The 21,503-nt window shown below is 54.0% G+C and overlaps 9 protein-coding genes across 9 annotated transcripts; 7 read left to right on the forward strand and 2 right to left on the reverse strand.

Annotated features, from left to right (window-relative positions):
• Window positions 1-189: 189 nt before the first annotated feature.
• On the forward strand, window positions 190-4,125 carry BKA78DRAFT_41315 (uncharacterized protein). The gene is made up of 7 exons (XM_066893150.1): window positions 190-264; window positions 316-1,987; window positions 2,187-2,286; window positions 2,466-2,791; window positions 2,839-3,342; window positions 3,396-3,606; window positions 3,659-4,125. The coding sequence occupies exons 2-7, from the start codon at window positions 345-347 to the stop codon at window positions 3,788-3,790; spliced, it is 2,916 nt and encodes a 971-aa protein (XP_066739762.1). The 5' UTR covers window positions 190-264; window positions 316-344; the 3' UTR covers window positions 3,791-4,125.
• Window positions 4,126-4,965: 840 nt separating this feature from the next.
• Window positions 4,966-6,346, forward strand: BKA78DRAFT_346996 (uncharacterized protein; the record flags this gene model as incomplete). Its single annotated transcript, XM_066890548.1, has 2 exons — window positions 4,966-5,562; window positions 5,638-6,346. Exons 1-2 carry the CDS (start codon window positions 5,186-5,188, stop codon window positions 6,344-6,346), a joined length of 1,086 nt encoding a protein of 361 aa, XP_066739763.1. The 5' UTR covers window positions 4,966-5,185.
• Window positions 6,347-6,545: 199 nt separating this feature from the next.
• On the reverse strand, window positions 6,546-7,524 carry BKA78DRAFT_333595 (diphthine synthase; the record flags this gene model as incomplete). The annotated part of the gene is made up of 3 exons (XM_066890103.1): window positions 6,546-7,137; window positions 7,192-7,316; window positions 7,390-7,524. The coding sequence occupies 3 exons, from the start codon at window positions 7,522-7,524 to the stop codon at window positions 6,546-6,548; spliced, it is 852 nt and encodes a 283-aa protein (XP_066739764.1).
• Window positions 7,525-7,720: 196 nt separating this feature from the next.
• On the forward strand, window positions 7,721-9,443 carry BKA78DRAFT_41354 (transcription initiation factor IID, 18kD subunit-domain-containing protein). The gene is made up of 4 exons (XM_066893151.1): window positions 7,721-7,933; window positions 8,169-8,258; window positions 8,311-9,147; window positions 9,203-9,443. The coding sequence occupies exons 1-4, from the start codon at window positions 7,892-7,894 to the stop codon at window positions 9,206-9,208; spliced, it is 975 nt and encodes a 324-aa protein (XP_066739765.1). The 5' UTR covers window positions 7,721-7,891; the 3' UTR covers window positions 9,209-9,443.
• A 2,184-nt stretch (window positions 9,444-11,627) lies between these two features.
• BKA78DRAFT_361728 (amino acid permease) lies at window positions 11,628-13,489 on the forward strand (the record flags this gene model as incomplete). Its single annotated transcript, XM_066892447.1, has 6 exons — window positions 11,628-11,771; window positions 11,822-11,892; window positions 11,960-12,101; window positions 12,152-12,206; window positions 12,253-12,642; window positions 12,690-13,489. The coding sequence occupies exons 1-6, from the start codon at window positions 11,643-11,645 to the stop codon at window positions 13,487-13,489; spliced, it is 1,587 nt and encodes a 528-aa protein (XP_066739766.1). The 5' UTR covers window positions 11,628-11,642.
• Window positions 13,490-13,506: 17 nt separating this feature from the next.
• Window positions 13,507-14,923, forward strand: BKA78DRAFT_325137 (uncharacterized protein). Its single transcript, XM_066889344.1, has 2 exons — window positions 13,507-14,082; window positions 14,159-14,923. The coding sequence occupies exons 1-2, from the start codon at window positions 13,945-13,947 to the stop codon at window positions 14,711-14,713; spliced, it is 693 nt and encodes a 230-aa protein (XP_066739767.1). The 5' UTR covers window positions 13,507-13,944; the 3' UTR covers window positions 14,714-14,923.
• Window positions 14,924-15,094: 171 nt separating this feature from the next.
• Window positions 15,095-17,567, reverse strand: BKA78DRAFT_288626 (uncharacterized protein). Its single transcript, XM_066885750.1, has 3 exons — window positions 17,458-17,567; window positions 17,117-17,407; window positions 15,095-17,064 (listed from the first exon to the last, which is right to left on the reverse strand). The coding sequence occupies exons 1-3, from the start codon at window positions 17,500-17,502 to the stop codon at window positions 15,451-15,453; spliced, it is 1,950 nt and encodes a 649-aa protein (XP_066739768.1). The 5' UTR covers window positions 17,503-17,567; the 3' UTR covers window positions 15,095-15,450.
• A 191-nt stretch (window positions 17,568-17,758) lies between these two features.
• On the forward strand, window positions 17,759-18,885 carry BKA78DRAFT_257470 (oligosaccharyl transferase-like protein subunit; the record flags this gene model as incomplete). Its single annotated transcript, XM_066885191.1, has 4 exons — window positions 17,759-18,100; window positions 18,149-18,249; window positions 18,300-18,655; window positions 18,704-18,885. 4 exons carry the CDS (start codon window positions 17,759-17,761, stop codon window positions 18,883-18,885), a joined length of 981 nt encoding a protein of 326 aa, XP_066739769.1.
• A 1,666-nt stretch (window positions 18,886-20,551) lies between these two features.
• BKA78DRAFT_257845 (uncharacterized protein) lies at window positions 20,552-20,833 on the forward strand (the record flags this gene model as incomplete). The annotated part of the gene is made up of 1 exon (XM_066885224.1): window positions 20,552-20,833. A coding segment is annotated over one exon (282 nt), but the record flags the coding sequence as incomplete, so codon positions are not given.
• Between the last annotated feature and the right edge of the window lie 670 nt (window positions 20,834-21,503).

The following is a 21,503-nucleotide window of genomic DNA, read 5'->3' on the forward strand; positions in this document are numbered from 1 at the left end:
CTGCAAGTTTTTACACTTATCCCAAAGCTCTTGATTTCCCTCTCGCCCCATTACCAGCAGCGAATCTAAAGCTCTCTTTGAAATTTCGTTGCCAAATCCAAAGGTTGTGCTGTCAAGGGGCTGCGGAGCGGCAGAGTCCGAGCCACCTCAGGTCCGCGGTGGATTTCTCGCTAACAACGTTCGCAGACCTACCATCCTCTCGCACGCACGCGACGGCGCCGCCTGTTTGCGCAACCACGGCCCTTTGAATAGGAGAATCGCGTCGTATGCCCCTCCAAGATTACTCACATGGGTTGTCACTGACTTGTTGAGCAGGATCGCGCTCCCGTGGCCCGCGTGCGAACATGCCTCGACCTGCCCGCCGGTCGACGAGGCCCTCCTCGAGACCTTCACCGAGTCCGCACGGCCAGCCCAGCACGTTCAACTCGCCTGCTCCTACGACGGAGCCGAAGAAAGAGAAGACCCAAGGCTCCCTTGACGGCTGGGTCGAGCCGCCGCTCAAAAATCCTGCTGCCAGTTTTGAGGAGCATGGCTTTGAACGCGCGGGCGTTGTCGCCCACATGCAGCCTCTGGGTGCCCGGCCCACGGCGAAAGACAGGGCCACTAGGACGCGAGCTGAAGGACTTCGTCGCAGTGCTGTTGCTAAGAACGGCATGCTCTCTGCGGACGGTCGCGACTCGCCAGACACGACGCTGTCAGTCGATGCCGCCCCCCAAGCGGACGACCGGAACGTCCCTGTGGCCTTGCCAATCATCCCTCCCAACCGCGACGAGGAAGAAGACGATGATTATACCCCGGTAATCAAGAAGAAGAAGGGCACCAAAAAGAGTAAGCTCAACAAAAGGGCGATGATCAGGAGTGAGGAGCCGGCCGAACCGACTGCCTCAGAAATTGAATCTGCCTCTCCCATCGCGCCCGCCTCCGAGCACATCATTCCAGATTGGAAGAGGACGATCATTGAGAAGGCATTCAGAGGAGCTCTCCAGCGTGCGCCTGAAAATCGCCCATCGCAGAGTTTGGTGCCGCGGAAGCAAGATCTGAGGAAGCTTCACGAACAGAGCAAGACCAACCCAAAGTTGGCAGAGGCCATCTACGCCGTCACCAAGAACTATGTGCATAGCGCCCCACCACTCCCTTCGGACGAGCTTTACTCCACATTCAACCAAATGGTGAAGAACATGCGCAAAGATTCTAGCGCACCAGCGGCCGAGGAGGAAACTGGAATGTCGCAATCATCGCCTGCCCCAGCGCCCTTTGATGACACATCACGCTCCGCATCTCCTGCCGAGGACACTGCCGAACCTCTTCAAGCCTCGAATCAGGACACGCCTGTTCCCGTTACGGCCGACGCCCAAACCTACGATTCTGCTGCCAACGGCATGCCATCGTCGGCCCTTCATTCACGCAGTGGAAGCGTTTCCTCCACTTCTAGCCTCAGCTCTGTTGACGAGAGTATTGCTGCGGGACCACCTCCGGAGGTTTTGAAACCAGCCCTCAGTAAGCCGCCGGCAACCACCAAAGCAGTCAACGGCACGGGAAAGCAAGGCAAAGCCAAAGGTCCCAAGAAAGGCGGTCCAATCATCAACAAACGCGGGCTTGAGCAAGCTGGGCTTCTTGAGTCTTCAGATGAGGAGGTCAAAACAAAACGCAGGAAGTACCGGCAATCACTGCCCAACATTCACAAGTTTAATGCGGCTATACCTGTGAGCGGCATCAGGGGACCGCCTAGTGGACCCAACCCCGACGCCAATCAGCCCGCAGAGGTCCAACCTCCCCGGAAGAGACAAATTCTCAAGTTCACAAGCTCCAACGGCCTCTTGAACAAGCCTGCTCTCCAGTCTGGAAGCAGCACCACCTCTCCCTTTGAAGAGTTTTTCCCGCCAGGCGGTTCTGGATCGGTGACGCGCGCCACCACGCCTGTCCTGACCCCGGATGGAGCCGAAAGACCGTCTAAGCGCCAAAAGGTCTCTGCGCGCACAAAACACTCGTAAGTTACCCCGAGCTTTCTCTCGTTGGTTGTGAGGTCGCATTTGGTCCGCCTCATCAAAATCGCTCCACGTGTTTGCTCGCCCCCTACTTGTTTCACATTTCCCACGACCACACGGAAGCCGTAGCGGTTTTGCATCGATATTGCTCTTTATATTACCTTGGCAGATACAGTCAGCTAACGTCTTTTTGCGTTTCAGGCCAATCAAGAACAGAACCGGTGGTGTTGCGGGAGTGGCCCGGCCAAGTGGCGGAGTACCCAGAGCGAGCCCGGTCGGAAACGGAGAGGAGTACGACGCGGTAAGTCACCAGTCCTTGTCACCCTTACACTAAGTTTCCGCCCTTTTCCTCTTCGAGCCCCTTCCACCACCAACACCCAAACACTCCATCCCACTGTCAGCATGCACGCCAAAAAGCTGCCTTCCCCTCCATTGTTTCCATCACGCCTTCCACCTTCACCGCCACTGACAGAATGGCAGCGGTCCGAAAATGATGACTTTTGCTCGGCGTGCGGGTTTTCTGGCCTCTTGCTATGCTGCGACGGCTGTGACAAGGCCTTTCACCTGACATGCTGCGACCCTCCTCTTGAGGCTACTCCTGAGGAGAGGTGGCTTTGCCACATTTGCGCCGCAAAGACCCATCCTGCTCCTAGGGAGGCTTTCAGCTTGTTCATGCCGCTATTGAACAACATGCAGAGACGGAACCCGACGGTGTTTGCCCTTCCTCGGAAGGTGCAAGACTTCTTTGAAGGCGTGCGTGCGAATGCTGAAGGCGCATATGAAGAAGTGCCAGTCACTCGACCCATGTAAGTTCAGTTCTCCGTAGTGAAGGTCCAGAGCTGACACAAGGCAGCAACAAAGGGCGTGGCGGCTGGGACGAGCTTCCTGACAACACCAAGCTCAAAGACACCAAAGGCAACGCTGTTTTGTGCACGCACTGCGGCAAGTCATCACTTAACAAGCAGCAGATCATTCAGTGTGATGTCTGCAATGCCCACTGGCATCTTGAGTGCCTGGATCCGCCGATGGCGAACCCTCCACCTCTTCCCTACAACGCGAAAACTCGCAATGCATGGGCCTGCCCCCGTCACACCGAGCATGACCTCCGCTTCATCGAGACTACTGAACCCGGTCCTGAGGGACGTACGCGCATCATTCGCGTTCGCAAGCCAAAGAACCCGAAGGTTATCGACGTCAATCTGAGGCGTGGATTTAAGAACAATGGCCTTATCGAAGTCTTCGATGAAACTGAATCTGAGAGCGACTTTTCTGAGTACGACGACCCCGATGAAGAGGGTGTTGTCTATCGCCTGCCCTCGAAGGGCATCAAGCTGGACTTCATCGCCAAGGTCAAAGAGTAAGCGTTCTTTGGAATTTCCCAGCAAAGATTTGCGGCTAACTGGCTCCTAGACAGCGTATGGCGACGGAGATGGCAAAGGCGGGTCATGCACCAATTGCCAATGGTGCCCCTCCTCCAAAGGCCGCTGCCAACACGGCAATGTTCAATGCGGCAGCACCGGCTGATCGCCGTGCTTGCCTCAACTTGATTGAATTTGCACAGCGCCAGAATGAACTCAGCCTGGACGGAGACGCTATTCAGACCCTCATCTATGGCCTGAACGTACGTTGTCTGCAAATTCTTCTCTGCAGGCGCTTTCACTGACTTCCATCAGGCCGAATTACCCGACGACGTCATTCAGGCCGAGCTCTCGGGTGACCTTGTTAAACTCGCTCCTCCGACCGCGGAGGAGAAGGAGAAGCTCCTCAACCTGATGGACCTTATTCGCCGCAGGCTCGGCAGCTGAGCACTCCCAGAGTTGTTCAGACAGCCCCCATTTTCATTTTCGACAGCGCACTTTGGTTGTCTTGTCGAAGCGCGCAGGATAGTCGTTGCCAGCAGGCATTCCGTCGTGCGACATTTTTTCCCGCCCAGAGGCCAGCCAGTGCCAGCCTCTGCAACTTTGATGTCCAAGCATCGGCTCAAGACTCGTTCGCTTACGCTCCCCCACCCCCACCTATATCCGACCAGTCCTCGGCTTCGCCATTGGGGTTGCTCAACGCAGCCAGAATCCCACCGGTTCTTCATCCCCGTCTCATTTGCACCGACCCTCAACATTTTATCCCTCGACCGGCTTGCTGTGTTGTGCTTCTGGGTAAAGCGTTTTCTAAGGGATCTCGTGGACCCTATCGCCTTGTCCGTCGGACACGTGGCCATGCGCGGCCCCGTACTTAGGTAGAGAAGAACCAGCAGCCACAAAAGTCATAGCATGGTTAGATGCCCCTCTTTCTCATTCGTCGCTTTGTTCGCCTATGCATGCATCCGGAGTCCTTTGGTTTAGCATCAAGTATACGGTGATGGCTCATCAACATCGGCTTGGCTTGATTTGGGTGGCAGTCTTCAGTCTGAAATTCGCTTTTCCGCTCGTTTCTTAATCTGTGGGGGGAACCTTTTCTTCTTCTTCCAAAGAGACTCGATGCTTTTTCATTCGGACGCACCACCGGCTAGGTTGACGGCAAGCAAGCATTCCAGAAATGTGGTCTCAGCTGCCGTCTCATCCCTTTCTCGGGGCGAGGTGCACCTCCGGTTCGTCCACACAATCCAGATAGTCTCCACAGCGCGGCGCTCCGGCGAACAGAAGTACAAGGGACACGATGGGCTTTTCCTTCCTGCTAAGTCATCTCAGCCACCCTATGGTGGTAGTACATAGCGTGCAAGCCAAAACGTCTGATTTGCAATAGCGACGATTCTCCTTTTTGCTCAGTGAATGATTCCATAGGCCTGATGATGAGCGAGTATGAAATCCAATAAACCCTGTTCACCTGACTCCTCTATGAATCGCTGCCAGACGCCGAATGATTTGCGTTGAGTGTCAGGCTGGTTGGGCAAAGTTTCCAGGGTTCATCAAAAGGAACCAGGGGTACTTCAGCACGTGACTGTCAAAGGCGGTGTGGAGCTCGGTCATCGGAGCTCCATATCCCTGCACCTGCGGAGTCTACGCAATCAACAACACTGCCTTTGCCTTCGAATTCTGCACTTGAGCCATCTGCACTGTGACTTTCTTTTCAAATTCAGGCCCAGATTTGTTTCCTCCGAGAACTGTCAACCATCCACCTATTCCGACGCGCCAGAGCTGAGAAGTGCACAAGTCTCCATTCGAATCACCTCCGTAAACTGTCGAGGCTTCTCAGTGGTGACGGCCATGTCGGGCGAGCAAGAAACGCTGTTCCGCCCGCGCAAGAAGCAAAAGACTTTCCGCAAGCGCGCCACTGAAGACACGGTTGATCAGGATGGCTCCTCCACCGCCCCGAAAATGCCCACACCCGCAGATGCCGAAACAGAAGAAACGGGCAACGGCGTAGCGGAGATACTTAGACGGCGCAAACTGGCGCAAAAGTCTCGAGGCGGCGTCGAGTTCAGCAGCACCACGACAACAACAAGCCCAGCGATTTCCAGCGCGACAGAGGTCGAAGCCGTGTCGCATTGCGGCGCCGAGGAGAGCGCGCCGCCAGCCATAGAGGCTGTCAAGCGCTTCGCGCCGCAGACGGGCCTGGTGCCAGATACGCTGGACAAGCACATGTGAGTGGACGCCTCGGCCGCGTCGACGGGCGAGCGACTCGCGCCGCAAGCTACGGTGATGGCTAACGTTGGAAGGATGGCATATGTAGATTCCAAGATGGCTGAGCTACGCGAGGGCGAGAAACGCGCCGCCGAAGAACACGCTTCGTCACAAAACAATCCACGACGCCCTGGCACCAACGATGCTCCCTTGGGTCTGATAGCCCGGGGAGCAGAGTCGCACCGCGAGAGACAACCCGCCGGCATGGGTAAATTACAGGAAATCGATCTGGGCGAGGAGGTCACACGCATGAATGCCCAGCGCACCCAGGAGGCGACGCGCAAACTGCAAAGTGGCGAGCTGGTAGAGCCTACGGATGAGCGCTTCTCCGGCAGGGGACGACGCGGATGCAAACGCCGCACCAGCGAGGACATTAAGCGCGACAAGATTGTCGAGGACATTCTCAAGGAGAGCATGCGTAAGACGCCCTTGGTCCGGCTCGCCGGCGCTGACAGTGGATATTCGATACTAATTACGGACGCAGTCGATAACATCTATGATCGTACGGAGCTCCAGGCGGCTGAGACAAATGACGACCAAGCGGCCGACGACCGCATCGTGGAACAGTTTCGCCGTGACTTCATGGAGGCTGTTCAGACGCGCAATAAACGCAATCCGCCGCCTGCGCCGGTGGGCAAGGGCGGCAAGGTGGAGGAGAGACCCAAAGGTCCGAAGTTGGGAGGTAGTCGTAGCGCTAGGGCGGCGATGCGGGCTATGGAAGAGGCGAAGGCCAAGAAGAAATGAGTGGACCGGTCTTCATGGCAAACCTTCATACATGTATATTCTTGTGGGGATAGTTGGTTCTGGAAACGGAAGGCGATACTGTGGATATCATAAACATGAGAACGATCCGGCGAAGAATGACTTCTGAATAATCCAACTCACGCGGATTGCGTCAATTTCATAATTGCTTCCCAGCCAGTGTGAGATTGACCAGTGCAATTTACTGTTGGCGCGACTTCTCCCATGCCGCGTCGAAAGTAGCCGGCTCCACAGCATAAGCGCGGAGGTAGTCTCTCTCCAGGTCATGAGTATTTCTTCCGACCAAGACCAAGCTGTGCAATGGCTTGCCTAGATCCGCCTGGCTCAGCTGCTCCAGCGTGCCAGCCACAATCTTCTGATCGCTCGCGCCAACCCTCGCGACACCAACCGCGAGCGCATCCTTTCCGCAAACGCCCTTGCCCCTCTCCTCATCAATCTCAATCATCTGCTGCGCGCATTGGGCAACAGACATGTAGCGCGGAGGCTCGTACCTGATCTTGCCGCGCGCCAGCATCTCGAGGTTGGGCTCCTTGACCTTGATGTCGAGCAGAACCAGCGTGTGCAGGCCAATGGCGGCGTTTTCAACGATGCGGTCGTACCAGGAGGCAGGACGCCAGCTGTCTGTGAAGAAGACCATGCTGATAGTCTGGCCAAAGTTGTACAGCTGCAGACCGGTGCAGCCGATGCCGGTCATGATCGAGGCATTGGGGACGGCGTTGGTGGGGATGTTGAGCTCGCGGGCGCGGAGGACCAGGTCGGTGTGTGTGGTGGCGCTGAGATGAGGTCAATTCGATAAATCTTTTGAAGCTGGAGGTCAATCAGCATACCCGAATGGGTCGCCAACGACCAGAAAGGCAACGTCGACTTTGTCGGCGTCGGCGAGGATGCTGTCGCTTGCGGATTCGACCATTTCGCGGTCGGCTATAATGACGGGGCGGCCATAAAAGGCTTCCTACTATCACACAGTATGAGAAGCTTGCCAACCAATGTCTCTAATTCAGAGCTGTCTGTGGTCCTAGACTCACCAATTTTTCCTGGTCCACGAGCAGGATGGCAGTGTATGACTCGAGGTAGACGCGCTCCGCCTTCTTGACAATCTCGAGACCCTTGACGGTGATGTCCGTCTCGTCGGCGAGACCGAGACCGATGAGGTGGAGCATTTTGACTTGTATGCTGCTGCTCGCAGAAGTTGGCGGAGTACTTGGGCTGTTGCATGGGCGAGCGTCCAAATTATTTGTGACCCCACTGCAAGCCAGAGCGGGATGCGTAGGGCTGAAGGCGGTGAGCGGCGGAAGCTTGGCGTCGGAGGTGAAAGTGGTTGCCGGTCGGTTGAGGCATCCGGGGTTCGCTCCAAACATGGTGACCATCACTCCTCCACTCTCAACCCTTTCACTATCGTTAACTCTCATCTACTGGGACCAGCAGCTTCCAGTCTGATCACAACACTCATTTCAAGTGGCCTCTCGCAAGCCCTGCCTATTCCGAATCACACACACCCGATATCACTGAGAGAACAACACCGCGACCATGACGGACAAGTCTGTCAAGTACAGGACTGAGATTCAGCAGGTATGTAAGCTACAGCTGTAATCTTTTCTGCCTCATAATTCCCTCTTATTCTCTTGTTTCCGTGGAATAAGTTTACTTGTTCCAAAATCGTCTCGATTGTCATCTTCGGGGATGGTGAATAAAGCGACTGCGCAAGTCAAGAGCACTCCGTTTCTTACCATTTCTGTGGCGCATCACGAGCAGCGTTGAAGACTGTTCGGCTGTGAAGGATAACATATGCTGATGCAATCCACAGATGATGTTCGTCTCTGGAGAGACGGCAGAACCATCAGCTGAGACTACGACCCTGATCGAGCAAATTGTCCAGCAACAAGTCCAGGAGATGGTGAGCGATTACTCAGTTTCTCTTTCAAAGTGACATCACTAAATAGGAGCAGCTCCGCGAATGCACCATCCTCGCGAATCGTCGTGGTAGCCGGAGCATATCCACTGACGACCTGATGATGCTAATCCGCCATGACCGCGCAAAGATTAGTCGCCTGCGCACCTTTTTGCAATGGAAAGACGTTCGCAAAACGGCCAAAGACTCAGATGAGAAGAACCCCGGCGCAGAAGACCTAGCAGCAGACGATATAGGCGTCGACATTGCAGCCACAGCTCCCAACCCAGCCACCAAGACGGCCAAACCCAGTGGTGGAGGTAAGAAGGCTGTTGATCTCGTTTGGGACGTACAATCTTTCTTCTCCGAGTTTCCTCCATCCCGAGACGACGAAGAAGATGAAGAGGAGACTGAAATGAATTACGCCACGATCCAACGCCTACGCAACGCCGACGAACGTACCAAGAACATGACGCGAGAGGAGTATGTCCACTGGTCCGACTGCAGACAAGCCAGTTTCACGTTCCGCAAAGGCAAGCGGTTCAGGGAATGGGCGGGCTTTGGAACCATCACCGACAGCAAACCAAATGACGACATCATCGATATTCTCGGCTTCTTGACCTTTGAAATCGTCCAGACCCTCACCGAAGAGGCACTCCGCGTCAAGCAAGCCCAAGACGCAAGCCGCAAGGCGTCAGGAGTTAATTCCTCGGACAGCAGCGACGGCCGCAAACGCAAGCGCGAGAGCGGCCTCTTCGACCCGCCAGAGGAAGCGCGCGAGCCCGTCGGCCCTGACCACGTAAGAGAGGGATTCCGTCGCCTGCAGCGCACGCCGCCAAAGAGTCGCGCGATGCTTAACTTCACTGGCTTGTTGCAACGAACCTCGCTCAAGCTTGTAAGTCTCGTGCTGCTAGCTCTCTGTCATTTAGCTTGCTTGCTAACTTTTTCAGATCTAACCGGTTTGATCTCGGATTGGCGCTGTTGGAGAGTCGTGGTGTTATGATTTTTCGGTCCTCTGCTGGGTATACCCCGACCAACAGGGCGACACCTGCATATTCAAAGGAGTTGACAAGGGACTGGTTTGGTCACTGGTCGGAATGCTGGCAGACGGCGTTTGGAGTCGGTCACACGAGAATTCTCATCATCTTAAGCCTCATAAGGTTTTGCCGCAGATGTGTCTAAAGCAAGTTGCTTGGACCCTTGATCTACTGTCATATTCTGCTTTTCAAGTCACTGTAAGTCATGTGCTCAGGTCAAACATGTTGCGGGCGACTAGGACAGCCTCCGATGACTGACACGCTCACTTGGACACAGAAATGCAATTGCACTTGCATTAGGAAGGTACAACTGCATTGATAGGTATCTCTCGTCCAATGTTTTCTGATTCTTACTCTCCCCTTCTTCTTTCTCGGTCGTATGTCTCTTTATGAGGAGATTGTCACAGTCGATCCGCCCGTTTTACGGTTTGATCCGAAAACTACAATATTCAACGATTTGCATTGGTGGCTCTTGTTCTTGGTCCATGTCTTTTCTAGTGCGATATAACTTGCGTGTTCCAATCACACTTCAAGATTTCCCCTGTCCTCAGACCGGCCGATCGAATTGCCTGGCTGGCAAAGCATGCACTTGTGCGTCGGGGCGGAGCGGGTACGGGCCGCCGCGTGACAGCGGGACTGTTGACAAGTAGCAGCACCAACGGAGCGTGACGCAGAGGTCAGACAAGAGCCCTTTGCATTGGAACAGTCGGTCGAATCGGTGCTGGTTTGCTTGATTGCTTCCCTTCCGCTGCCATGCCGAGGCCCCTACTCCGCAGCTCGGCTCAGTTACTCGCATTGCAGCATTCTTACGCCAGCCTCGTGGTTTTTCGCAGCTAGGTTGGTCGATCGCTCAACTGGCGTCCGACGGCCCCCTTTTGCTGCTTTGCTAGAATGGGCACCCGATCATGGTCGCGTATGACAGACCCCCTTTGCCTGCGAAGCGCTCTTGTGATTGCTTGATTCTCGTGTCCTTCAGGAGAGATAGCGACGGTAAGGGTGAATGATCAGAGGATGGTGGCAGGTGGGGATTGCGTGTCCAACTTGGGTCACCCGGTGCTTGTTAGCTCGATTGTTAGTGCCAGAAGAAGGCAAGAGGGGAAGTGGAGGGGGTGGTGGGGAACGGAGAAGTAGGGGAGCGGCTCTCTTTCGGCTCACTGTTTCGCAAACTCGAAACGATGATTCAAAAACTGAGGGGACGTTGAGATAAGCTCTGGATTCCAAAGGTGAAGTGCCGTGGTGGCTGTCTTTCTAGTGCTGTGGGATGTCTGTGATCGAGATGTCCAGACAGAGGCTGCGTGTGGAACCATGGGAACATCCTACTTGTTCGTGGACGTAGCGTCTTCTTATCCTCAGTCTCGCATGGGAATGCATGGACGTGGATATCGTCGGAATCTGTTTTGTGATGTCAAGCCGCGGATGAAGCGTGAGGAAGGTAAGGGCGGCAAGTGCGGTTGGGCACTTGGGACCGCTGGCTAGCCCAACGCGGTCTAGCCGACACCTCTCAACTCGGATTTCAAAGACCTCCTCCATTCCTCCCTCCTGAGATATTTGTTTTGTTGCGCACTAATGTCGCCCTGCGTCTTGAGCACCGCCACAGCTCGCCGAATCTCATGGTTCCCATGAATGGCAACAGTATACATCTTCTTCACTATTGCCTCGCTTCGTACGAATCTTCTTCTCCGTGTGAGTATCCCCCTTTGGTACACCAATGTGCAGGTCTTAGGCTCTGTTGGTACATCCCAATACGTTTCCAAGAGAGACAATCTGATAGGTCCAACCCCCACAACGTGCGCTGACACAATGGATTGCTCAAAGTGTGTGTGGTGTTTGTGGGTACCATTCTTGTTCCCCGTGCTTCGCATACTCTCCACCAACCAGGAACCGTCAGATAAATTTTTCTTCCACCTCGGAGCCTTACATCATGTGGAACGTCGTCATCATAATTGCCTACTTGATCGCGTTATCCGGGTTGAGGTGTGGGAGAAAAGTAACACCATCCCATCCTTTTGCACCTCCCGGTATGGCAGACAAAACGGCTGCATAGCGAAACGGATCTAGAAGCCAGTCGTCCTGCAGTCTCAGCCTAGGAGCATCGTTGTCAACAGGAGCACCCACCGTTCGCCCGGTGGCAAACATACGCGGTCCGCTTCCGAGCTAGCGGCACTAAGCCTGCAAATAGGGTCACAAGTTGCGATGATACCACTGTCCCTACTTGGCACCACTCAGGATTAAAGACCCTTGCTTTCCTTGTCCAGCCTGGAGGGGTTTTTAAGAATTCACGCATCTCTCTGTTGGAAGCTTAGATGTTTCAGTGCTCTCATCTTGTTGATTTGCTTTGATCTCTTCGAGTGTCATGGCATCCCCCAACGACTCCAAGTCTGTGTTGACGCAGGACTTTGGACAGAGCAGTCTCCACTCTGGAGAAGTTTCTGATTCTCCACAGAAGTTGGAGGGCCATAGCCCCCCTGAAAAGTCAGTCAAGGTATGTACGTCGAGTCATCGAAAGAATGCAGCAAGGCTAATTCAGTGTAGCGTGTTTTCGGCTTCTTTCAACTCCTCTTCACAGTCTTAGTCTACCAATCGGGCTGGGAGGGTCCTGTATCGTCAGTCTCCCCAAAGAGGCCTTGTTCAAATCTCATTCAGTCCAGCTAATTGACCTTGACTCTACAGTAATTTATTACCCGTATTTCTCAATGGAGGTCCTCAGGTCTTGATCTGGGGTCTGGTCATCGTTTGGGTTGGAGCTCTTGCTCAATCCGCGTCGCTCGCTGAAATGGCGTCCATAACCCCCATCGCAGGGGCACAATACCATGTGGGACTTGTATCGATGCAAGTACGGAACGACGACTGATTTTTGTGAAGTGGACCGCCGCATTCGCTCCTCGAAAATGTCACAAGTTTATTACCTGGATCCAGGGTGAGATACCTTCTTTTCCCACTACGACCGCAGCTGACGATCAAAGCTTGGATGATCTGGGTCGCATGGGTCGCTCTACTCGCTTCAGTACTAAACGTCGTAACAAATTTGATCCAAGGCACTGTTATACTAAACTATCCCGGATTTACATTCGAATCATGGCAAACCTGGCTAATCATGATGTGCTTGCTCTCGTTCCTCTACACCATCAACATTTTTCTTTACTGGATCGTTCCGATGTACGAACTCATGACCGGCGTTCTCCATCTGTTGCTCTTCTTCGTCTACATGGGCATACTGCTTGGCTTTCAAAAGAAAAAAGCTTCTGCAGACTTTGTGTTTTTCCATCGCGTCGATTCGCCCACCACTTCGGGCTGGCCGACCAACGCTGTTAGCTGGCACTTGGGCCTGCTTACTCCCATTTACATATTTTCCGGTATGACCGCTCTCAAGACCAAACAGGATCTCACTGACACCATGTAGGTTTTGATGCTGGCGTCAATTTGAGCGAGGAAACCTGCAAAGCGAGGATGGCTGTACCCCGAGTAATCTTCTGGAACATTGTTGCGTGCGGCTTTTTCGCGATCCCAATGGCCATCGTAACGCTGTTTTCCGCAGGAGACTTGATCTCAACGGTTCTCAAGTCCCCGTTCCCTTTTATCGAAATATGTGCCCACGTCACTGGCTCCCGCGTTCTTGCGACCTGGATGGGCATCGGTCTCATTTTCATTGGAATTGGATGCAGCCTGGGAACCTTCCTCTCTGCCTCCCGTCTTACCTGGGCGTGGGCACGAGACGGCGGCTTCGGACGCGCCTCACCCTGGATCGCAGAGGTCAACTCGCGACAGATTCCCGCGCGCGCCGTCACGGTTGCCTCTCTCTCGGCGGCCGTCATCGCCCTTCCAAACATCAAGAGCAAACTCATCTTCGCGGCAATGACGTCGCTGGCCACGTTGGCACTCTACATGTCCTACGCCCTGGCCATCTCTTGTATGCTGTTGAACCGGTTCGGCCTGGGCTCGCAGACCAAGCGACTTGGTCAGTGGAACTGGGGGAGACTCGGACCCTTCATCAACGCATACGCCATTGTTCACAGCCTGTACATGATCTTCTGGCTGCCCTGGCCGAGCACGCTGCCCGTCTCGGCGCAAAACATGAACTGGGCCGGCCCCGTCGTTGGATTCATCTTGTTGATTGTTGGCGGCGTGTACCCCTTTGTCAAAAACACCTGGCCGGGCATCGACGAGGTACACGTCGAAAAGGTGGTAAATGAGCTGTCTTGATCCATCGCTACATAGACCTGTCATTTCTTCATCGGTGAGCAGAAATCCCGAAAATCAAAAATTGTGGTTGATAGACGAGCTCTTTTGGTACCGGAAAAGTTGAGGTGTAATTTGGACTGGCGGGCGCCGGCTTGTACACAACGTGTTGCGCACTTAATTACGAAGATTCCGGTCCGATATGATGGCTGTGCCAAGCCCCATACTACCTCCTTACCCAAGCCAACGTTGGTGTGCTCAGTGCCGACAGTGAAGCGATTTGTGAGAATCCATGACGACGAGGCTTGCACGCTGGGCTCAACAGACTGTGGGCGGGGGTGCAAAGGGGTCCCCATGTTTCAGGGGGCTTGCTGTTGACGAAGAATGATCCGATGCAACTCTAAATTTTCGTTGCGTTATCCGAAAGCCGCAGACGAGTACGAAGATTGTCTTGATGTTTGTGACATACCGCCCCATACATGTCAGTACGTACATCGATCGTCCAAAGGACATGTAAGAGTAGCATGGATGAACGAGTGAATCTCCGAGATAGAAACGACATCCACACAACACGAACAGGTCCATCGATGATGGTGGTCGAAGAACTTGAGACCGAACTGATGCCACGTCAGGGTCTGGAGATACGAAGATCATCGAGCGGCTTCGGGAGTGCCGGATGCGAGGAGGACTCACCCTATACCAGGTCGATTCCCGTCAATCGCCCGGAGACTTCGACTGATCTGGAGGACACTGTGGTTTGGCGACCTCCGCGAGAGAGATGTCACCGGTGTTGCACCTCAGCAACCGGTGATAGCCTATCCACCAACCGCGAGTTGTGCAGGCGTTGTTGTTGCCCTGGACTTTGATCTGCTGATAAATGCAATCCCGATTGATCTTCTTGTACGCCGGTGGGTCCAGATTTGGGTCGTGGAGGCAGATCTCGAGGGTAATGACATCGCAACCGTATTCGTTCTTGCATTGGACGTGGATGACAGGCTCCTGGTCTTTGGTCCCTTTGGTGAACTTGATCTCCAGCCCAGTGTTCAACCAGTTCTGCCAACCATACTCCGTATTGAAGTCCGTGATGTCGTCTGCGAGGCAGCAGTTGGGAAGGAAGATGTTAGAAAAGGTCGGTCCGCAAACGGCGTCTGCGAGCGAATAGGAAGTTATCATGAGCATCATGATGGAAATCCATATTGCAAAGATCTATCTGCAGTCAGTAACGACCGAATCAAGGACAGGGAGTGAAATGGAACTTGAGTCCGCATCCTGAAATGCCGAAGAAAGAAAAGATTGTTTAGGACCGCTTGCTTGAAGGAGTAGATAGATGGGTTACTTATGCAGGTAATAGAAAAACTCCATAGTAATAGTGCCAAAGAAGATGATGTTCATCAACCCGGGGAATGTTGCTCGTAAATACTACTGTGATGATGTCAATAAAGAAAACGGGGAAGCTATTGCCCGCGCACCGATGCATAAGCTATAAGGTTTTTCCTCTCGCTGATTTAAATACATCCGTTGGTGTGTGGCTGACTTGGGATAGGGTGATCTGGGGCACTATTTCGAAATCAAGCTTTCTCGGCGCCCCGGGTACAATCCTGCCGTCTGGAGACGGTTAGCTGTGTTGCACAGTAATTGACTGGGATCATACCACGCGCTGAAAAAAGTGTAAACCCATCCCTTCTTCAGCTCATGGTGATGCCGCTGTGGAGAAATCAGAGAGGGGCTTTTCTTGTCGTGCATGCTTTCAAGCTTTTAGACTCCTGGTTACTGCGGTAATTATTGCATGTGGAGCGATTGCTCCAGACCTGCATTCAAAAATAGGCAATAGACTTCAGAATGATGAAATAGACTCCTGCCATTGGCTACCAAGCAAATCTTGCACAATGAAACTCCAAGCCAGATCCTTGAACCTTTCCCAGTGATATACAAATTGACCAGTATCAACGCCTCCCAATGCCTGGAAAACAAGAGGCGTATTGAAATCATTGCATCATGCTTGACTGCAGGAAGCTGGCCTGCATGGCTCTTCGTTCCTTCTTCAGTGGGCTGAAAGCAAAGCCATCAGAAGTCATAACGGTAGGGCCCTTAGCCGCACCGCCCTTCTGTCCCAGGCTCTTGCCCAGTGCTCTTGCTGCAAAGATGCCTTTGCCGGGAAGAGGTTTTGAAGGCCTGTCGTCCTCATCATCAATGTCGAAGAGCGTCTTTCCAAGGATGCTGCTGTCTCCTCCGAGCTTCCTCTTCTTCTTTTGAAGCGGCGCAGATTCATCGTGGAAGTTGGGGAAAGCGGCCAGGGACTTCCTAGGTTGTTTTGTGGCCTTCATCTTGGGCTTGAGGGTTGCTACCTTGGTGTTGGCATCTTTGTCCTTAAGCTTGTCTTTCCCGGCGCGGTTGTCGTGATCTTGGTTCTCCTGCTCGTCGATGTCAGACGCTTCTTCGGCTACTTTCTCCAGGGCGGGCACGGCGGCCTTTTTGCGTTTGGGGGCGGATTTGGCGTTTGCCTTGCCGGTTGACGCGGGTGCAAGGGGTTGGGGTTCAGCGGACTGGGCCCTCTGTGTCTTCTCAACCTTTTTAGTCTTCTTTGCGGGTTTCGCGGCAACCTCCTCGATGCTTGGCTCGACTCCCTCTACCTCCTCGTCGAGCTCCTGGATGGGGCTATCTGGTGCAACGCTCGCGGTGCGCTTCAGGAAAGGCGTCATGGAGAAGGTCGATTTGTCGCCGAGAACGCTGGATGCGCGATGGACCCTCTTTGCAGTCGGACCATCGCCGGGGGTTCCAAGTGTCGTTGCGTCTGGATCTGTCTGTAGGGTGCGCTTGCGAGGATTGGTTGCCTTCGGTGCTTCCATGGTAGTAGGCCTTGCGGCTGCTTCGGTCTGAAGTCTTTGAATATCGGCTTGAGCCTCCTTAAGCTTCTCCTTGGTAGTCTTAAGCTTCGCCTTGTAGGCCTCGGCCCGTTCAGTAGCAAGCGAAGTTGATCCTTCGGCTTCCATTTGGACCTTTTGGATAGCCTTCTCCGCCTTTTCGCGTTCCCTCTTCTCCTTGACGAGTTCCTTCTTAAGTTCCTCGAGTTTACCCTCCTCTTTGGCGTCTTTTGCGGCTTCCTTCTCGAGTTCCTTGTCCCGCTTCGATCGTTCACGGTCGGCCGCTTTTTGGGCAGCTTCAAGATCTTTCTGGACCTTGGCAGCCTCCTTTTCGGCCTTCTCCCGTTCACGTTCGGCGGCCTTCTGGGCGGTCTCGAGATCTTTCTGGGTCTTGGAAATCTCCTTTTCGGCCTTCTCTCGTTCCTTTCTTTCCTTGAAAAGGTCTTTCCGCAGACTCTCGATTTGTGCTTGGAGTTCGGAATCCTTCTCGTTGTATCTTTCCGATCGCGCGAGGGCGCGCTGTGTTGCGCGCTTTTCGTTTTCAAGTTCGACCTCCGCGGCGTCCAGCTGGCGTTGAAGAGACAGTTTCTCGGCAATAACGTTCTCTTGCGATGCGAGTTGCGAGCGCAGATGCTCAAGTTCGGGCTTCAAAGCAGACAGCTCCCGGGCGAGCGCAAGCTTTTCGGTGAGGATCTTGTTGGAATCGGAGGAAAGGTGCTCCATTGATGCCAGTTGAGTCTGAAATCGGGTCAGCTGGAATGTGCAAATGCAACGCGTCTCGTGATCTAACCTTCGCCGCGTCAAACTCGCGGACTTTGAGTCGGAGTTCATGAGAGATGTGCTGAACCTCTGCTTCCTTCTCTGCGACCTGCGCGAAAGTGCGGTCCAATTTCTCCTCCAGCTCATCCGCTTGTGCGTTCTTTTCGTCTAGATCATTGTGCAACTGCTCGTTTTCATCCTCAAGAAGCATCATGCAAAACTTGAGCTCGCGCATGGTCTCATCCTGGGCAATCGAATCGTATTGCGCTTGGCTTCGCGCGAGGTTCAATTCGCACTCGGCAGTGTGGAGCTGTTGCAATAGCTACGCACTGTTAGCGAAGTTCGGGGTCGATGGGAAGGACAAAAAATTACCTCTGTGACTTCAGCAAGCCCTTGCGCCTGCGGCTTGGGCGGCATGGTTGGAGTAATCGGCGAGATGCTGCGTGGTAGGTAATGAGCGGGTAGTGATGGTTTGCGGAGCTGGCGCGTGGGTGCGGCGGAGTTGCGAAAGTAAACAAACCGACTCGGCGGTTCTCGCGACCGGGTGACGGCTTAGTCAGGTACCTGCGCAAGCTCCCCCGATGAAGCTACCGTGGCTACCTACGGAGATGACGACGCTTGTCCTCAAGGAGCATTCAGTGATTTCCCACAGCTTCACGGCGGCACATCCAACATGAAGCTTTTCTCGCTCCTCACCCAATTGCTTCTTCCGCTGACCGCATTGGCGGCGAAGAAGGCTCCGCCCGCCGACCGTTTCGACTCGTTCCGCGCACAGTCGACGCCGCTGAAGCTGAACGACAAAGTCTACAATGAGTTGACCACAGCTCCGAGAGACTATGCCGTTGCTGTGTTGCTGACGGCGCTGGAACCACGATTTGGCTGCGGTCTGTGCCAAACGTTCCAGTCCGAATGGAGCCTACTGGCGAAGAGTTGGACCAAGGGCGACAAGAACGGAGAGAGTCGGTTGCTCTTTGGTACCTTGGACTTCATGGACGGCAAGGGAACTTTCCAATCTGTGCGTCATTCTGGACTTTGTCTATTTGCAAGTGCTGATTATCCCTAGCTCATGCTTCAAACCGCTCCTGTTCTGTTACTCTTCCACCCTACCGTCGGCCCCAATGCACGCATCGACGCTCAGCCCAAACGATTCGACTTTGCTACTGGGTAAGCAGTGTTCGCCTCTTTGGAGTCTCAGAATCTAACTCCACCAGCAGTCCACAATCTGCCGACGGAATCCACGCATGGATTGCTCGCAACCTCCCTGACGGCCCTCATCCTCCGATTGTCCGCCCCATCAACTACGTCAAGATTGTCTCTGTCACGACCGCCGTCCTTGGTGTTATTACCTTCGCCTCTGTCGCTTTGCCGTACATTCTTCCTGTGATTCAGAACCGCAACCTTTGGGCGGCTATCAGCTTGATCCTGGTTCTGCTCTTTACCAGCGGCCACATGTTCAACCACATTAGGCAGGTACCATACGTGGTTGGTGATGGCAAAGGTGGAATTTCGTACTTTGCAGGTGGATTCCAAAATCAGTTCGGCATGGAGACGCAAATCGTTGCCGCCGTTTGTAAGTTGCTCCTGGACACGGTCGAGGTTGAATGCTGATTGTGAGTAGATGGTCTTTTGTCCTTTGCAGCCATCTCCCTCGGTCTCAAGGTACCCCGGATCGCCAACCCGAAGACCCAGTCAATTGCTGTGATCATTTGGGCTGGCACGATGTTCGTGGTATACAGCTTCTTGCTGAGCATTTTCAGGATCAAGAACGGCGGCTACCCCTTCTACCTCCCTCCGTTCTAGACACTCTGACAGTCATCAATGTAAGAGATCTCTGGTTGACAGGGCTGCTCAAGAGCAAGATCTTTGCCGCAAATAAGAGGTGAGATGAAGCACCATTGAATAGAGAATAAAAGCGCATTTGTCCCTTTTTGGTCATCCAGTCAGACTGATTCTACCTGGAGACGAGTGTCGACCGTGAGTTCCGGGAAAGGCCAGAAGATGTTTTGAAGCTCAAGGGGAGAAAGAGGTCGGAGACGCTAACCGAGGGAAGGTTCCGGAAAGGGAGCAGCAGCGAACGGAGAATTTGGCGCAACCGTGGAGTCATCATTGGGCCAGTAAATTCGTGCCGTTGCTCTGGTTGAAGGTGTGTATATAAGGAAATGCCAACAAGGTACGTGCCAGGTCTAAAGAGAGAGCCTGGGGAAGCGAATTGATCTTGGTAGCAAAAGTTGTGGCACACGTAGCTACGACTGCTCCCTGTAACTCAACGCAAAGGACTTGGTAAATTCTAATATCAAGTGCGAAAGGCGCTTGAATGCTCCCTGCATATGTACCTTTTAAGAAAGAAACTTTCTACTCCTCTACGGCCGCTTCTTCTTTGTTTCTTTCTCGTGGTCAAGCTCCTATGTGTGCCACGACTTTTGCTACTAGGCCTCGGAAGGATCTGGATCGGGAGCAACAACAGATAAAGAACTTGGCGAAATTCCCTTGAGCTGGCGAAGTTTGCGTTCGAAGTCCTCATCCTGACTGACATAAAATACATGGCGTTCTAGGATTGAGAAGTTCGAGCGCTCAGAACCTACTTATCGACCATTTTCGAGCATGCTATACGACTGGTCCTGGGAACGTGAGATCCTCGTTGCAATTGTTCCTCGCCTATCTTCGATATCCAATCTCGACTTTCCTCGACTTTCGAGTGCTAAATGGTTGTTGATTCTCGGAGGCTCCATTGGCAGACTCCACAAGACGCCCTGCAAATTTCCCTTTGTGTTTCCCTTGTCCTCTCATGAGTCTGGGCTGCGGAAAGACTATCTGTTGCCTTTAATGCGAAGTAGTCAAGGCTTTCATCTCTTCTCTGACATTTTCCTCTGCAATCCAGCTCGTCTCAAGCTCGCTGACTGGTGTTTTCAGTCTCCGCCGCTCCTTGAAATTTGCTTGCTTGATTGAACTGCTTAGTTTTCCTAATGATGCGAGATCAACACTCAGTCCCGCTGTACGTCTTTGAAGGCCCAAACGACAAAGCCAACCGCCATCGACACCACATGACCTCCATCCTGAGCCACGTTCACGCACGTGGGTAAGAATAGCATTAAATCGACAAAGAACGACGGAAGTATTCTGCTTGGCCTGCCGACTCCACACGATAAATGTGCACCACCCAAGTCTTTGTCACAACCATGTCGAGTGCAAGACTTAAGAGCATAGGACATCCAGCAATCTACACGGGATCAGAGGTGACGACTGCTTCCATTTGTTTTACTTGCGGACCGGTTTCCCTCGTTTCTTCTTCAGGACCCAAACACAGCGGAGCTGCGCTTCGAATCGACACTCGTTGAGATCACCCAGTCCACAAGTTACTGCAGGCTCTTGTCAAACATTCGACAACATTGCCAACGACAAGAGAAGCCAAGCAGCTTGAATACACTCGTCCAGTCCAACTCATCACAGTCCTTGAAACATTATCAAAATGGTTCCCAAGCCCCTTACCATCAATGCCAATACGGCTCCCTTCAAATCCTCCCGCCTAGCCATTCCCCCGTCCCCTTTCTCCCCCCGCCTACCCATCACGCCGCCAGCAACGCCCCCCAAGGCCCACCACCCGCGGCCGTCAAACAAACGGGCGCTCTCATCTCCCGTAACACCGCCTCCGTCGGCGCCGCTCAACTGGCTATGGCAATGCCACGTCTGCTACCGAGCCTACCCACTCGGGGCGACGCGACGCTGCCTCGACGACGGCCATCTCTTCTGCTCGGGCACGACGGCCGTGACCAAGCGCAAGGGCAAGGCGAGCCGCCGCACCAAACGGCACCGGGCATGCGCCAGCGAATTCGACTATGCCAGCTGGAAGACTTGGGGCGAGTGGCGCCGCACCGAGAATGCGCTGGTGCAGCTACACCGCATGGACAGCAACAACGACGCCACCGACGACGATGATGCCATGAGCGTCGACTCGGGGTACGTCAGCAATGGCGACCGTGCCAGCTTGCCTAGCCAAAATCTCAAGGAGATGACGCTACCGCGCAAGAAGGACTGCTGGAATCACTGCGACTATCCGTCTGAATGCCGCTGGGGCAGCCAGTACGGCGTTCAGAGCGTCTCCAGCACGTCCTCGGCATCATCCAGGACGACCACCACTGTCGTCTCGACACCCCCATCCTCCAATCACTCGCACAACGCAGAACCCGTCACCAGCATCAGCACGTGCACAGCTCAATTATCCCCTTCGCCCCTCTCCATCCACACCAACAACCACTCCCCTACCCCTGAAACTTACACACCTCCCACGACCTTCGACGGCATCCTCGAAGGCACGCCGCTCGCGTCGGCGCTCGCCACCGCGTCGGCCAGTCTCAGCCCGACGTCGCCCAAGGACGTGCGCGAGCGCTTCTGGGACACGCTGCTGGACGCGGCGCGGCAGC

Source organism: Phyllosticta capitalensis (genome assembly GCF_038381095.1).
Source record: "Phyllosticta capitalensis strain CBS 128856 chromosome Unknown BKA78scaffold_11, whole genome shotgun sequence".
Classification (NCBI taxonomy): Eukaryota; Fungi; Ascomycota; class Dothideomycetes; order Botryosphaeriales; family Phyllostictaceae; genus Phyllosticta; species Phyllosticta capitalensis.

Excerpts from the sequence above, each read along its gene's own strand:
- BKA78DRAFT_41315 (XM_066893150.1), top strand. The coding sequence starts at position 345 with ATGCCTCGACCTGCCCGCCGGTCGACGAGGCCCTCCTCGAGACCTTCA. Across the intron at positions 1,988-2,186 it reads TCTGCGCGCACAAAACACTC|GCCAATCAAGAACAGAACCG; the intron begins GTAAGTTACCCC and ends TTTGCGTTTCAG. Across the intron at positions 2,287-2,465 it reads ACGGAGAGGAGTACGACGCG|CGGTCCGAAAATGATGACTT; the intron begins GTAAGTCACCAG and ends ACAGAATGGCAG.
- BKA78DRAFT_41354 (XM_066893151.1), top strand. The coding sequence starts at position 7,892 with ATGACGGACAAGTCTGTCAAGTACAGGACTGAGATTCAGCAG. Across the intron at positions 7,934-8,168 it reads ACAGGACTGAGATTCAGCAG|ATGATGTTCGTCTCTGGAGA; the intron begins GTATGTAAGCTA and ends TGCAATCCACAG. Across the intron at positions 8,259-8,310 it reads AGCAACAAGTCCAGGAGATG|CTCCGCGAATGCACCATCCT; the intron begins GTGAGCGATTAC and ends AAATAGGAGCAG.
- BKA78DRAFT_325137 (XM_066889344.1), top strand. The coding sequence starts at position 13,945 with ATGTCAGTACGTACATCGATCGTCCAAAGGACATGTAAGAGTAGCATG. Across the intron at positions 14,083-14,158 it reads TCGAAGAACTTGAGACCGAA|CCTATACCAGGTCGATTCCC; the intron begins CTGATGCCACGT and ends AGGAGGACTCAC.
- BKA78DRAFT_288626 (XM_066885750.1), bottom strand. The coding sequence starts at position 17,502 with ATGCCGCCCAAGCCGCAGGCGCAAGGGCTTGCTGAAGTCACAGAG. Across the intron at positions 17,408-17,457 it reads GGCTTGCTGAAGTCACAGAG|CTATTGCAACAGCTCCACAC; the intron begins GTAATTTTTTGT and ends AACAGTGCGTAG. Across the intron at positions 17,065-17,116 it reads GCGAGTTTGACGCGGCGAAG|ACTCAACTGGCATCAATGGA; the intron begins GTTAGATCACGA and ends ACCCGATTTCAG.